General features: G+C 39.9%; 1 protein-coding gene across 5 annotated transcripts in view; it reads left to right on the top strand.

The window, feature by feature from the left end:
* The first annotated feature begins 2,792 nt into the window (after positions 1 to 2,792).
* Positions 2,793 to 15,055, top strand: part of LOC117531148 (actin-binding LIM protein 1-like) — a 45,582-nt gene continuing 33,319 nt past the window's right edge. For 4 of the 5 annotated variants that reach the window (XM_034194189.1, XM_034194188.1, XM_034194185.1 and 1 more), the window contains exon 1: positions 2,793 to 2,853. In XM_034194189.1, coding sequence (XP_034050080.1) covers positions 2,808 to 2,853 — 46 coding nt within the window. In that variant the 5' untranslated portion in view covers positions 2,793 to 2,807. Of the gene's footprint in view, positions 2,854 to 9,742; positions 9,878 to 15,055 lie in introns of those variants that run through there. The other variant, XM_034194187.1, reaches the window with a different exon arrangement.

Here is a 15,055-nt window from a genome sequence, read left to right on the forward strand (position 1 = left end):
GATGCACCTGAGCTCAATTTTGAGTTTCAAGCTAAAGCCTGTGCATACTTATGTACATGTGATTTCTTGGATTTTTTTTTTTAATACATTTTCAATAATCTGAACAAAAAAAAGCTTTTTTTGCACATTGTCATGGTGTGTGTGTGTAATTTTAGGGAAAGAAATTATGGAATAATGCCATAACATAAAATGTGGGAAAGTGAAGTGCTGTGAATAATTTCCAGATACACTGCACATCATAGGGTAGTTGTGCTCAGGTGTTTCTCTTAAGATCTTTTGCAATTCTTGATAGCACCGTCATGTTGAACCTAAGGTTCTGCAGAACCAATCACTCTGCCATTTTTTAAATGAAATTGCTATTATTATCTTTGAAGTAATTGCTGTAAGAAAAATGTTCAAGCTTTTACAAAGCATGTTGACAGTGCTTGATTGAATACAATAATTTCTGTAAATTTCACTCATATAGATTAATTAATGTCAGTGTTCATGTAAATGAATCACACTTTGTTCCATTTTCTTTGAGGTTATGTACTTAAGGGCCCTTTACACATAGTGCAGATTTGGTCGACGAAGCAGGAATCATATGCAAAACATGTAAATTTGTAGTTGCCTCGAACAGCTGTTGCTAGAATTATTTGCGCACACTAGCAGCTGAAAGACAGTGTGCACTGTGCAAGCTCATCAAACCCTCTCGCGGCAGATGTTGCCCAAATTCCAGCTGACACACACAAACATCTAACACTGCTCGTTTGGCACTTAGAAAATATGTGGTCATTCGTACTATCATCACAAAAACAGCAGACGATCACTGTCGAGCTGGATGTGAAATTTGTCTAAGTGCCCCCATGACTGTGGAGTTGCCAAGTGCACGTGACGTGCCAGAGTGTCGGCTCCCCCCACAACGTACGTGTGTGTGTGTGTGTGTTGAGCGCTCCGCTCCCCCAACACATGCATGCGTGTGGTTCGCATGCCCCTCAAACAGGCGAGGCGCTTCTCTGATCTGATCACAGTGACACCTTGGTCTGTGCGCTGAACAGACGGGGGCGTGGCAGCTGTTGACAACTCTGGTCCTGGACATCATGTTGTGTGGGCCGCTGAAGAGGAGGTACTGCTGGCCCACCACCACCAGAGGGCGCCCTGCCTGGAGTGCGGGCTCCAGGCACCAGAGGGCGCTGCCGCCTTATGGGAGCAGCCGGGGTGACAGCTGTCACCTATCACTGGACACAGCTGTTCCACTCAGCACAGAGGTATATCAGGAGGACGGCGTCTCCACCTCAGTGCCGAGATATCGCCTAAGACTGAGGTAACATTCTCTGCATTCATATTCTGAACAACCAGCTAAAACTTGTTGAACCTTTTCAGGACTGTTGACTACTGGTAGCTACATTGCTTGGATAGTACTCACCTTCCTGCTATACATTGACAAGAGGTGGAGGCGGCTTCTCCCCTCCGTTACTGGGTGCTGTCGCATCCACACCTGTGTGTTGTTGCTCTCTCCCGCCAGCAGTACCGGATCCGACGAGCGGAGGCAGTGGCCACCTGGGAATTCGGGACTTGGCGGTTCCAGTATTTCCAGGGTTCGGTGGCAGAGGAGATCTGGGTGGTTCCGGTTCGACTGAGACGGACGTCTCCTACCTTCGAGCCTGCCCACACGACACCAGCGGATTCGACCCCAAATTGTGATTGTTGTATTCATTGTGCTCGTTTCACAATAGTAAACCTTGTTATTCACCTTCCTCCATTGTCCGTTCATTGCGCCCCCTGTTGTGGGTCCGTGTTCCTACACTTTCACAACACATCAGAGCTGCAGAACACACACTGTGGTTTGACGGACACATGCATGTGTATGCTTGCTGTCCCCACATCGAAATACATAAAAACTTCGCATCTGCGACGGGCTGGAGAGCGCGCACATTGTCAGGCTGTTCCAGCTGGACTGGACTGCCAGTTCATGTGGATATGCAGCAGGCGATCAGAACGTCATGTCTGTCTGACAGGACAGTGAGCGGCGCGCCGCAGGACCATATATGGCAGGGCAACAGTACGATAAATACGCCACTTTCAGTCACATATCAGCAGAAATACTCCTTACCAAACGCCATTTTGTCAGTTATCGCAGTGCTTTTTTTTTTTTTTTTTTTTTTTTTTAGAAAATATGTTTATATGCTTGTTGATTTTAACCATTTCACGCTCATTATAAGATAGTGATTGTGGTGCAGTGGTAAAGTTTCAGTCTGGTAATCAGAGTGTGGGTTCAAATCCTGGGAGTGACTTTTTTTTTTTTAATCAGGGTTGCTTAACTGCGGGGTTCTGTATTGCGTCCCCTTTTATGTATTATTTATATCAATCCAGTGACATTCACTAATTATACAGCTATTATTTTATTTTCCTCCACATCAGCCGTGCGATGTGGTGCAGCTCGTCCCACAGTGCAAGCAGCTGTGTTCCTGCTCGAAAGACGCCATCGCATGCACCATCGCACGCAAGAACCATCGCACCGGGATTGTGCACGCCTGCTCGTCAGTGCAGTGTTTCGTAGTGCGCTAATTCAAACTGTTTCATGCTGTTTCACCGCAGTTCAACCAAATTCGCACTATGTGTTAAGGGGCCCTAAAGATTGTTACTGATGTACGAATACTTTCTTTTTTCCAACGTTTTGCCAAGCCTGCCTGGTACCCTGTGTTCATTTAGTATGGATGTGCTTGGCTTTTCAATCTACATCTAACATCTAAGCGTCTAAATGTCTCATGAGGTCAGCACCACCTCTTATTTTGGTCCCAGAGCAGCCGTCCTGTTTGATCTTCACTATGACCACTTACAGTGAACAAAAACCAGCTGTCATGACACAGAAAGGTAGATGTTTTTACTTGCTTGTGTTCTACTGTGTTTAGACAAAATCTTCAACTATTTGCTGTGTTTTTATTAATATTTGGTGAAGCAGAATCCATAACACAAAGCTGAAGACAGTGATGGTTGTTGCAAAGTCAGGTAAAGTACAAACTGAAAAAGTCTGGAGAGAATCTGCTTATCTTTGCTGTAGTTTTGCATTCTTGGCAGCACGGTGGCTTAGTGGTTAGCACTGTTGCCTCACAGCAAGAAGTTCATGGGGTCGATTCCTATCTGTGGCCTTTCTGTGTGGAGTTTGCGTGTTCTCCCTGTGTTTGCGTGGGTTTGCGTGAATTGGAAGCTTTCTAATTGTCCAGGTCTCCCTTGCAAAAAAAAGATCTCGAGCTCAATGGGGCTAACCTTGTTAAATAAACATTCAATTAAATTCTCCACAAAAGTTGTAATTATTCTATAATTGGAAGCAGAAAGCAAGAATGTGTGTGTGTGTATGTATATGTGTATGTATATATATATATATATATATATATATATATATATATGCAGGGGTGGTGGCCAAGTGGTTAATGCGCTTGGTTTCAGTTCGGAAGGTTCTGGGTTCAAATCCCACCCCTGCCACATTTCTCCATGTAATGTGGAGTTGCGTCAGGAAGGGCATCCGGCGTAAAACCTGTGCCAAATCAACATGCAGATCCACCTTAGATTTGCTGTGGCGACCCCGAGTGCAAACAAGGGAGCAGCCGAAGGGACTTACTATATATATATATATATATATATATATATATATATATAGCTGATTCATACACACTTGATGGAATTGTAGTAGTAGTAGGCCTCTTCTCCATTTCCCTAAGTAACCATTCCTTTGACACAAAGTCATTCCAGTGGTACAAAGGAACCTCTGAAGATACCAAGTACCAAAGACATTCAGTCATCACCTTGGGTTACTGGTTACTCTCCAAACTTCACAACCATACAGTAAGACTGGAAGCACCAGGACCCTAAAGATTTGTGCCCATATGCATGAAGCATCTTAAAGTCCTTTCAAAGAGCTCATAACTTAGCCTAAAAATTCTTGGCAAGGATCTTAACATAAGAGTGAGGTGTCTGAGCAAAAAGAAGGCTGAAACTCGTATCTTAGTGAGGAGGCAGGGGTATGACGTGGTCCTGTAAGAGTTGTGATTGGTTGTCACGGGAAGGGGAAATAAAAAAAATAAATGCACTCCTACATATGAACGAACAGTAAAATCAACCAATCATATAACTGCATTAAGAAATGTGCAATCATGAAAATAATTTAATGTCATGATAATGATACTCAGCATAATTAAACTGGAGCAATCGCCGGGCCAGTTGCTAACCCTGTAAATTCTTGTGCTGCAATGCATTATGGGAGTTTTGAGTTTTGGGGTTTTAAATGTTGCTATTGTGGTTCATGTAAGTTTAAAAATGTTGATTTATTGTGTTTTTGTAGTTCAGTTGGTTTAGGGAGTTTAGTGTCACCATAAGTGAAAAGTGTATGGTGTTTGATGTCTTCTCTGCGTTGTTTTATCTGAAAAAATAAGAGGGTCTCCTAGCGGCAAAGTGCCAAAAAGACAAAAGCGCTCTCCTGTCTTTCGTTTCACACAGTTCACAACAAAATTGTTAAACAGCATGAAGCTGTTTGAACATATCTCATTCACATGCCAATTATCTACATATTAAAAGTGTGTGAGTTTATAAGTAAGTTCAATGTAAGTAGATAATATAATTGTAAATACATTAAAATTGCATGCATGACACAAGAAATTGAAAACACTTATTTCCATTGTTGTCCATTTAAAAATCAAATGACAAAATAGAAGTAATAATAAAATATCAATAATACTGATAATAATAATATTGTGTGTATATGATAACAAGAACCTAAACTATTTATAAATACATTAAGACAGTAAATTACAATAAAATAATTACGTAGATGAAGCTGGTAGTGTGTTACTGACTCACTGTCATCCTACATACAGAGAATATCTCTGCTTCCTCTCAGTCTTTTCCACCAGCTTGTCTGCTTAAGATACTCTTCAGCATCTTAAATGTCCTCCTCACTACTCTTACCAGTTTGGCACCTTAGGAGCTCTCTTAAAGCCTAAGGTGCTTTGCGGACAACTTCCATCTTACCAAGGGAAAATTCTAAGAAATGTCTCAGAATTTGAGACATTATAAGATTTTTCTTAGAATAATGTCTCTAGAAGCTATTTTTAGCCTTAGGCTGCTTCGTGCATACGGGCCCTGGACTTTCGTTCTACAAAGGTCTTAGAATTGCCATTTACGTCTATGGATGGACTTGTTTATTTATCTAGTCATTCACTCATTGCATTTTCCAGGTTATACTGTGTGCCTAGGTTTTTCCAAAGCCAAGCAAAATATTGTGAATAGTTTTGAGTTTTTTTTTTGTAATTTGCTTTAAGAAAAAAATGCCTGTGCCTAGTACAGCATTAATATTCTTTGATAGTGCCCAGTTTGGCTGAAACATGATACTGACTTTAGACATAATTTTTTTATATCAGTCTACTATAACGTCCGGTGTTGAAAATGTACGGCACAGAAGAGTTCGACAAATGCTTGAGAAAGACGATCAAGAGAGCGGTTGTCTTTAAACTTTGTTTTCAAGGGTGTAACCAATTTTAAAAGCTTGTAGTTGTATTGCTAATGTTAATAATAATATAATAATGTCTATGAATGTGCTTTATCTCTATGTTGTTTCTGGAGCATGTCTGCTGCAGAACGTTTTGTACAATCACAGACTAGATGTTTCTATTTTAAGATTTTTGTAAGTGTGCCGAAATCTATTTATATCCAAGTGGCTCTCAGTTTTTGAGATGAAAATTTCATTATACAGAGAACATCAGGAAACAACCATGTGATATTTTGAGAGAATATGCACAGTAAATGGTTAGATAGAAGACACTGATTCAAGGAACCACAAAAATGAGGGTAAAATAGGTTTTATTGTCCCAGGAGAGGTATTTAGCAGCAGTCTGCATCAGTACCAAAACCGTAGTGGTTTTCCAGGCACAGCTTCAGTACACAAGTCATCAGTGCAAACAGGCAACAGTCTGTCAGGGAAGAATAAAAAGGATGATCCAAAAACAATTAGTGAACAATACACCCACTGACAAAATCCCATGGAAAAATCTTTAAGGTCAGAAGGTCAAAAACACTGGGAAAATGAACACAAGAAACCTGGATGGAACCTAGACAATCTGGCAATTAGTGAGCATTCCAACTGTGCTTATAAACATGTCAGAACAATGATATGCATGGCGTGCTGATGCACACAAATACAGAAGCCCAAAATCTATAAGTAAATTTACACGGCTTGAAAACAGAGCAAACATCAGAATTAAAGCACCAGAAATAAACTTTGCAGAAGAAAAATTCTAAATGACACGTAATAAACAGAACAACAAAATAACAAAAATAGAACTGAACCTAAAATGAGATCCATGACAGAATAAGTGCCTATTAAAAAAATTCCTCACCCTCTCTGTGATTTTATGTTTTTATTTTTTATGACATCAAACCAAATTTGATTAAAGCAGGCTTGTTTATTTCTAGGAATTTTTTTTTTTTTTAATTGGCTCTTTGTTATCATCATGAAGACAAATCCCTACCACATGGTCTAAATAAATAAACAAAAATGCTTTGCATGACTTATATATTAATATTATTGAAACAATGAAATAAAATACAGTATTTTCTAAAAATTACTGTACTTTCAGAAAGTTTTGATGAAACAGAGTTTGGAGAATCAGATTGATCTAGACATTGTAATTCAAAACTTAACCTTTAATTTGTTGCTGCCACTGAAAATTTGATTTAATTCCTGTGAGATGGTTGATATGACTTTATTAATATTAATAATAATTGTACTTATATAACACTTTAATATGCAAATAAACAAAGTGCTTCACACAATAAAATACAATAAAAACAGCATACACCAATAATTAAAAAGAATTAACTTAATAAATGAGAAATGATGCATATTATTTAAATTTAATAATCACAAATTATGAATAATTATATTATTACACATAATTAAATGCATACAAAATAAAAAAAAAACAAGCATACATAAAAACAGAAATAAACCAATAGCTTTTTTGGGGTGGGGGGGGCTAATTCTGAAAATGTCAGTAGAACATGACTGCCTAATCTCAGTTTGCAGTTTAATATAAAGCAATTACAGTTACCCTTCTTTCTAATTTACATTGAAAAGGCAATTATTATTATTAGTAGTAGTAGTAGTATTTTGAACCCCTGCCAAATCTATTGCATTGGTTTAGTTTCTGTTCATGTACACGATAATTCTCAAATCTTATTAATTTGTAGATACTTGGAACAACCCTTTATTTTTTTTTAGAAAGGAAGGAATAATTGTGCATGATCTTATGTCAGAGGTCAGTCTCTTTTGGGGATTATTTTGTGCTCATTCATAATCACACTAAAGATCAAAACATGTCCAGCTTAGGTAGAACCTCTGGATGACAGACAGGGAGTTTGACTCATAATCTTCTTTAAAAGTTCCAAAATCTCAGATTGCTAGAACAGAAGAGCGTGTCCTGCTGGTTTATATACTTGTCATGTTGCTTTTACGGGACTAGAGTGTAGAAGGTTATCAGACTTCCTAAAGCTAAGACGATGTGTTTACCACGAAGAGAAACCCTAAAAATATACCTTTCTTAATCTTCTTACGGTGTGTAGGAGCTGATCATTTCCACAAGATGAACCAGTTGCAATGTCTTAAAGAGAAAGTTCAGACCTGATGTGGTTTCTCACTAGGAGTCCTTCTGCAGTCTCGACAGTGTTGGCATGTCGAACCTACTTAATCTCAGCACCTTCGGAAGGATCTGTGGATCCAGTCACAGTGGTGACATGGTGGTTCTGGACCAGGCCAAGAGGAAGAACTCTGTCAGGCTCATGTCTATAACTGAAGATGGAGAAATTGCAGAAATTCTCTACCTGATCCCCAAACAGTCCATCATGGAGCAACTGCCTTTCATCAACCCCAATGACTACATCCTGTGTGAAAAGCTGGCGAGTATACCTGCAGCGATGACCGGTAATAAACATCTACCACTTTTTCAAAAAGCATTTGTCATAGGGTGTTATCTGCCAATCATCGCAGTGAAGAAAAATGTTGGTCAAGCTATTAAAAAGTGTGTTATGATGTGGACAAAGTGTTTCATTAAATATAGTAATTGCTAGATTTGTATACAATCACAGTTAGTGTTTGGTTTGGTTGCAAGACTTCTAGTAACTATCTCACTGTGGAACACCTTCCTGTAGGTTAACTGGTCAAATATTGACTATTCCAACTTAGGCAAACTACCAACATTTCTGTTTTTGCAGTATTTCAAAATGGAGTTGCACAATATCAATGTTATACCCTCCACAAGCCAAAGTTGGTCCATCCATGTGTCCACGGGTCTTGCAAGCAGAAGTCCTCCTACAGTGGTTACAGGATGTAAGGGAATTTCACACAGTGGCAGTTTAACCTCTGCATTGTATATTCTCACTCCAGTCTGTCGCTTCACCTTCGAGACATAAGCTCACAATCTCCAGCATGGGAGGCAGGTGCTCTGACCAGAAGACTAAAGCCCATGGGATCTGGTGTCTGTAGCCAGAGCGTCTTTTGGCATTGGGGAATGAGGTTTACTGACTATCATATGGATAGTGACTCCTGCTGGCCTCCGTCACACTAGCACACCATAAGAACATGAGCATGAAGGAAAATAATTGTGGTCCAACATCTTCAAGGGGAGATAGATGGATATTTGGTGTGTTTTTTTCTTCTTCTTTAATTCATTATATTTGTTAGTTACATAAACTAGGGTGTCATCAGCATAAGGTTTGATTTGTACTTCACTTGCAGAGATTTTTGCTCTGTGACAAATCATTCATAGTTCCTCCCTTCTATTAAGAAGAATGGCCCTCAAAGACTGCATTTTAATGCCTGATCTATTGTAGCGGAAAGCCCTTCTGAAATATATAGAAATAGACCTGTCACTGACTTGTCACTGACTTTCCTTTTTTTTTCTCTGTCAACCAAACATGGGCTTATATTTTTCACCTGATACATGCCCAAACAAATGGCCCCCAAAATCAGCAGCCTGGCCTGTACATATTAGCCATATTTGTCCTCGAACCCACTGGTGTGTCCAGATCCATGTAAAGTAAAAACCAATCTTGAGTGTATAATGTTTGAGAAAATAAATGGTTTGGCCAATTGGTGATATATAAAGGGAAATCAGGATCCATAGATTTCAGATGCTGTTTCTTTGAAGATTTGAGCATTTAAGCATAATTGCAACCAGAAATAATTGCACGGATAAAAGATTTCTGGGAATCATTAGATTTCCAGATGTGAGGTGTGTTGCTCTTTATACCAGACATTGTTCAGTTGACATGGCTGTTGAACTACTGACGGACCGCGGTTAGCATTAGCATACTCAATCACGCAAACTCTGGCCAATGCTAGCAGTTAGCATCAACTGCACTTAACAACAGCCATGGTTAACCTGTTCTTGAATATGACCCGTAAACAGTCAAACATGCCATGTCAGTGTAACAGTGTAAGTAGCAGGATGGTCTACGGCGGTAAATCTGGTCATTCCTGGTGACAGTGACGGAATGGAATCTTGCACTAAGAATAATAATCAGCAGTACTCGGCACTGAGACAGGATCAGCAAGATGTTACTAACCACAGAAGATTCATGACAACAATAACAGCAGATAGAAACAGCGTGTGCTTTAGCACTGTACGTGAAAATCAAGCTCAGACATCTAAACTGTTCTGTGGAGGTCACGAGGTCAATGCCACCTTTGCTGTTGCACTCGGACCACACACAGTCCTGCCCTCTGAGGTTTGTTCCCCTCCTCGTTCCTCTGGAGCAGCAGTCCTGGTTGCTCCTCTCCTCACTATGATCGGCTGCAGCAAACTCACCCACGCTGATGAACAGATACAAGCTGTCATGACACCAAAAGGTAGATATTTTACCTGCTTGTGTTCTACTGTGTACTGAGAGGTTTATGTTAAACTACCTCTTGGAATTTTGGTTAATATTTGGCTGTGTGACATCTCCGGGGAAGCAGTTAAGCAAATGGATTATTGTTCTCTAAATGTATCAACTAAAGGGTAAGTTAATGGCCACTACTGTCAAGCTGGGCAAAGTATAGGGTTACGTTTATTTCTGAATTCTTTTTGTTGTTGTTGTTGTTTTGTTTTTTAAGCCATAAAAAAAAACAACTGATTATTGCATATACGTGTCCAAGGTACACGTATATGCAATACTCATGCTGTTTAATCAGCATCTTGATCTGCCACACTGTCCAGGTGAAGGGATTATCATGACGTACTCACTAACATGGATTTTAACAAATGCTTGAACAAAATTTAAGAGAAACAAACCTTTGTTGTGCGTAGAAGAAATCCGAGATATTTGCATTAAAAATTAAAAGGAAAACAAGTTTATTTATATTATTATTATTATTATTATTATTATTATTGTTAAATACAAAATAATATATTAATATTATATTATATTAATATTTTGTTTCAGAGGATACTGTGTCATCCTTACACATGCACACGTACATGCACGCGTATGACCAATGTCACATTCTGCTGCAGATTTTCACAGCTGTAGATAGCATCTTCTGTGATTAACTGTGCTTCTCGTGTTTCTCTGCGATCTACGTGGTTCTAAATCTACGTGTTGCTAATGCTTGACACCGTATCGGCTTTATGTTCTGGAGCAAACAGGAAAGACTGGAAGATCACGAGTACATGTTTATTGTTCACATTGAAAACAGACATACTGTGACAGGAAAATATTCCAGGCACAGTGTATCACATGTGAAACACTTTAACCTCCTTGACACTTGTTTACGTCGGGTTTTGTAACATTTTTAAGCCTGTTGCCTTGTGTGCATTTTTGCATTGCCACAAAGGCAAGGCAAAGGGAGTGGATTTGTAATTTAAATCTTGAAATATTTTAGTCGAAATATAGCATAGACCGCCACTGAGGTGCCACCACCTACCTGTGTCAGAGTGCCAGAAGGCTCCTGACAACTCCTGCAATTACAGTGGGGAAAATAAGTATTTGATCCCCTGTCAGTTTTGCAGGTTTTCCCACCTACAAAGAATGGAGAGGTCTGTAATTTTTATTGTAGGTACAGTTCAACTGTGAGACAGAATCTAAAAAAAAAAAAAAAATCCAGAAAATCACATTGTATGATTTTTAAATAATTAATTTGCATTTTATTGCATAAAATAAGTATTTGACCCCCTAGAAAAACAGAGCTTAACAATTGGTACAGAAACATTTGTCTGCCATTACAGAGGTCAGACGTTTCCTGTAGGTCTTGACCAGGTTTTCACACACTGCAGCAGGGATTTTGGTCCATTCCTCCATACAGATCTTCTCCAAATCTTTCAGGTTTGGAGTTTCAGCTCCCTCCAAAGATTTTCTATTGAGTTCAGGTCTGGAGACTGGCCAGGCCACTCCAGGACCTTGAAATGCTTCTTACGGAGCCCCTCCTTAGTTGCCCTGGCTGTGTGTTTGGGGTCATTGTCATGCTGGAAGACCCAGCCATGACCCATCTTCAATGCTCTTACTGAGGGAAGGAGGTTGTTTGCCAAAATCTCACAATACATGACCCCATCCATCCTCCCTTCAATACGGTGCAGTCGTCCTGTCCCCTTTGCAGAAGAGCACCCCCAGAGTATGATGTTTCCACCCACATGCTTCACAGTTGGGATGGTTTTCTTGGGGTTTGTTCTCATCCTCTAAACATGGTAAGTGGAGATGATTCCAAAAAGCTCTATTCTGGTCTCATCTGACCACATGACCTTCTCCTATGCCTCCTCTGGATTATCCAGATGGTCACTGGTGAACTTCAAACGGGCCTGGACATGTGCTGGCTTGAGCAGGGGGACCTTGCTGCCCTGCAGGATTTTAAACCATGACAGCATCATGTGTTGCTAATGTAATCTTTGTGACTGTGGTCCCAGCTCTCTTCAGGTCATTGACCAGGTCCTCCTGTGTAGTTCTGAGCTTTCTCAGAATCTTCCTTACCCCACAAAGTGAGATCTTGCATGGAATCCCAGACCGAGGGAGACTGACAGTCATCTTGTGTTTCTTCCACTTTCTAATAAATAATCTTAACAGTTGTTGTCTTCTACCAAGCTGCTTGTCTGTTGTCCTGTAGTCCATCCCAGCCTTTTGCAGGTCTACAGTTTTGTCCCTGGTGTCCTTAGACAGCTCTTTGGTCTTGGCTATGGTGGACAGGTTGGAGTGTGATTGAGTGTATGAACAGGTGTCTTTTGTACAGGTAACAAGTTCAAACAGGTGCAATTAATACAGGTAAAGAGTGCAGAATAAGAGGGCTTCTTAAAGAAAAATTAACAGGTCTGTGTGAGCCAGAATTCTTGCTGGTTGGTAGGTGTTCAAATACTTATTTCATGCAATAAAATACAAATTAATTATTTAAAAATCATACAGTGTGATTTTCTGGATTTTTTTTTATTTTTAGATTCTGTCTCACAGTTGAACTGTACCTTCGATAAAAATTACAGACCTCTCCATTCTTTGTAGGTGGGAAAACCTGCAAAACTGACAGGGGATCAAATACTTATTTTCCCCACTGTAATTGCAGGAGTTGCCAGGAGCCTTCTGGCACTCTGACACAGGTAGGTGGTGGCACCTCAGTGGCGGTCTATGCTACCGTGTTCTATGTTTTTCATTTATTTTATGTTATTACTTTAATCAAGGAAGTTATGACTTTACTCATTTTTAAATAAAAAACAGAACAAAATTACAACACCAATATTCTTGGCAGGAAGCCTTCCAACTTACAATATCGTGCTGCTGAGGTGCCATCGTAGTGACACAGCCTGCCACTGAGGTGCCACTGGAGTACAATAAGTTGCCATTGAGGTGCCACAGGCTACCAAGGCAGTGTCACAGACTGTCACTGAGGTGCCACTGCAGTGCAACCAACTGCCACTGAGGAGCCACTGGCTGCCACTGGGGTGCTACTGCAGTGGCTACCATATAGGTGCCACTGCAGTACTACCAACTGCCACTGAGGTACTACTGCAGTACAATTGGTTGCCACCGAGGTGCCACAGGATGACACTGAAGTGCCACTGCAGTGCCACAGGCTGCACCATGTGCCACATGCTAACACTATGCTGCCACTACCTTCCAGTGCCAGTAGGAGCATCCTGGCTTTACTGTCAGTTGCTTTGGAAAATGATTCACTCTTTTGAAACAATTTAAGCAAAAACATTTTAGTACAGAAAAAGAAAAAAGCTGGGACCAAAGTAACAAAGGCTACACACTACGCAGAGAGGGACTCAAATCCTGCAGTGTCAGGTGTGTCCCCCTGCTTAAGCCAGTACATGTCCAAGCTCGTCTGAAGTTTGCCAGAGAGCATATGGATGATCCAGAAGAGGATTGAGAGAATATCATGTGGTCAAATGAAACCAAAATACATTTTGGTTAAAAACTCAACTCGTCATGTGTGGAGGAAGAAGAATGCTGAGTTGCATTCCAAGAACACCATATCTACTGTGAAGCATGGGGGTGGAAACATCATGCTTTGGGGCTGTTTTTCTGTAAAGAGGACAGGACGACTGATCCGTGTTAAGGGAAGAATGAACGTGGCCATGTATCATGAGATTTTAAGCCAAAACCCCCTTCTATCAGTGACAGCATTGAAGATGCAACATGGCTGGGTCTTTCAGCATGACAATGATCCCAAACACACCACTCAGGCAACGAAGGAGTGGTCTCCGTAAAAAGCATTTTAAGGTCCTGGACTGGCCAAGCCAGTCTCCAGACCTCAAGCCCATAGAAAATTTGTTGAGGGAGTTGAAAATCCATGTTGCCCAGTGACAGCCCCAAAACATCACTGCTCTAGAGGAGATCTGCATGGAGGAATGGGCCAAAATACCAGCTACAGTGTGTGCAAACCTGGTGAAGAATTACAGGAAACGTTTGACCTCTGTCATTGCCAACAAAGATTATGTTACAAAGTATTGAGTTCAACTTTTGTTATTGACCAAATACTTATTTTCCACCATAATTTACAAATAAGTTCTTTAAAAATCCTACAATGTGATTTTTTTTTCTCCCTCATTTTGTCTCTCACAGTTGAAGTGTACCGATGATGAAAATTACAGACCTCTCTCATCATTCTAAGTAGGAGAACTTGCACAATCAAGAACTGACTAAATACTTTTTGGCCCCCCTGTATAGCTAGTCCACCCTGCTAGCTAATCCGTAGCTAGCAGGGTGGATTTGAGAGGTACCCAACCCCATATACTCCAGAAACTACACTTGGAGTTCCCAAAAAACAAAACAAACAAACAAAACATTTGCTTCAAGACAAAAAAAGCTTCAATGTTTCAAAATCCTCAAAACACCATAACATAGTGGACAACGGTGAATCCTTGTCCTTGTGCACTGTTTCAACACACAGACTGAGAACACTTTCATTTATTACTGTTTCATTTATTAAAGGGTGATTCTTTAACTACGGGCACTATTGGCCTTATAAATGTAATTTCCACCACACCATTGCCTTATAATATGAAGCGCCTTGGGGCAACTGTTTGTTGTGATTTGGCACTATATACATGTGCTCTGATGTCACTGTTTATCTCCATAGAAACTACCCAAACAATCTTTCATACAAACTGTTTAAAGGGACATTACAGTGTTGTGGTGGAAATTACGGCAATAGTGTGGGACAACTACATTTTGTTTAAAAAAAAATCACAACAGTTGTATGACATTGAATACCCCAATTATGTTTTGATTATTTTACTGATATTTTATTCAGAGATATTTTAAAACATTAGAAAAAAATGTTTCTTTACCATTCATTTTTATCATTGAAGATCAAAAGTCTGGGTGTGGGACAAGCACAAAATGGCAATATTTGCATATAATGATGCTGAAAAAAGGTGAAAAAGTCATCATAGACTACTAGAACAAATTTCTTAACACACTTTCATTGTAAAGATAACTGTAAAAGTGTGAAATTTCCCCTTTTTTCTGTTTCTCATACAATATGATCAAAGGACATAATAAGTGCCCGTAGTCTAAGAATCACCCTAAAATGTATGAAAGAATTGCTTGAGGACATTATTGT

Source organism: Thalassophryne amazonica, chromosome 18 (assembly GCF_902500255.1).
Source record: "Thalassophryne amazonica chromosome 18, fThaAma1.1, whole genome shotgun sequence".
In the NCBI taxonomy this organism is placed as follows: domain Eukaryota; kingdom Metazoa; phylum Chordata; class Actinopteri; order Batrachoidiformes; family Batrachoididae; genus Thalassophryne; species Thalassophryne amazonica.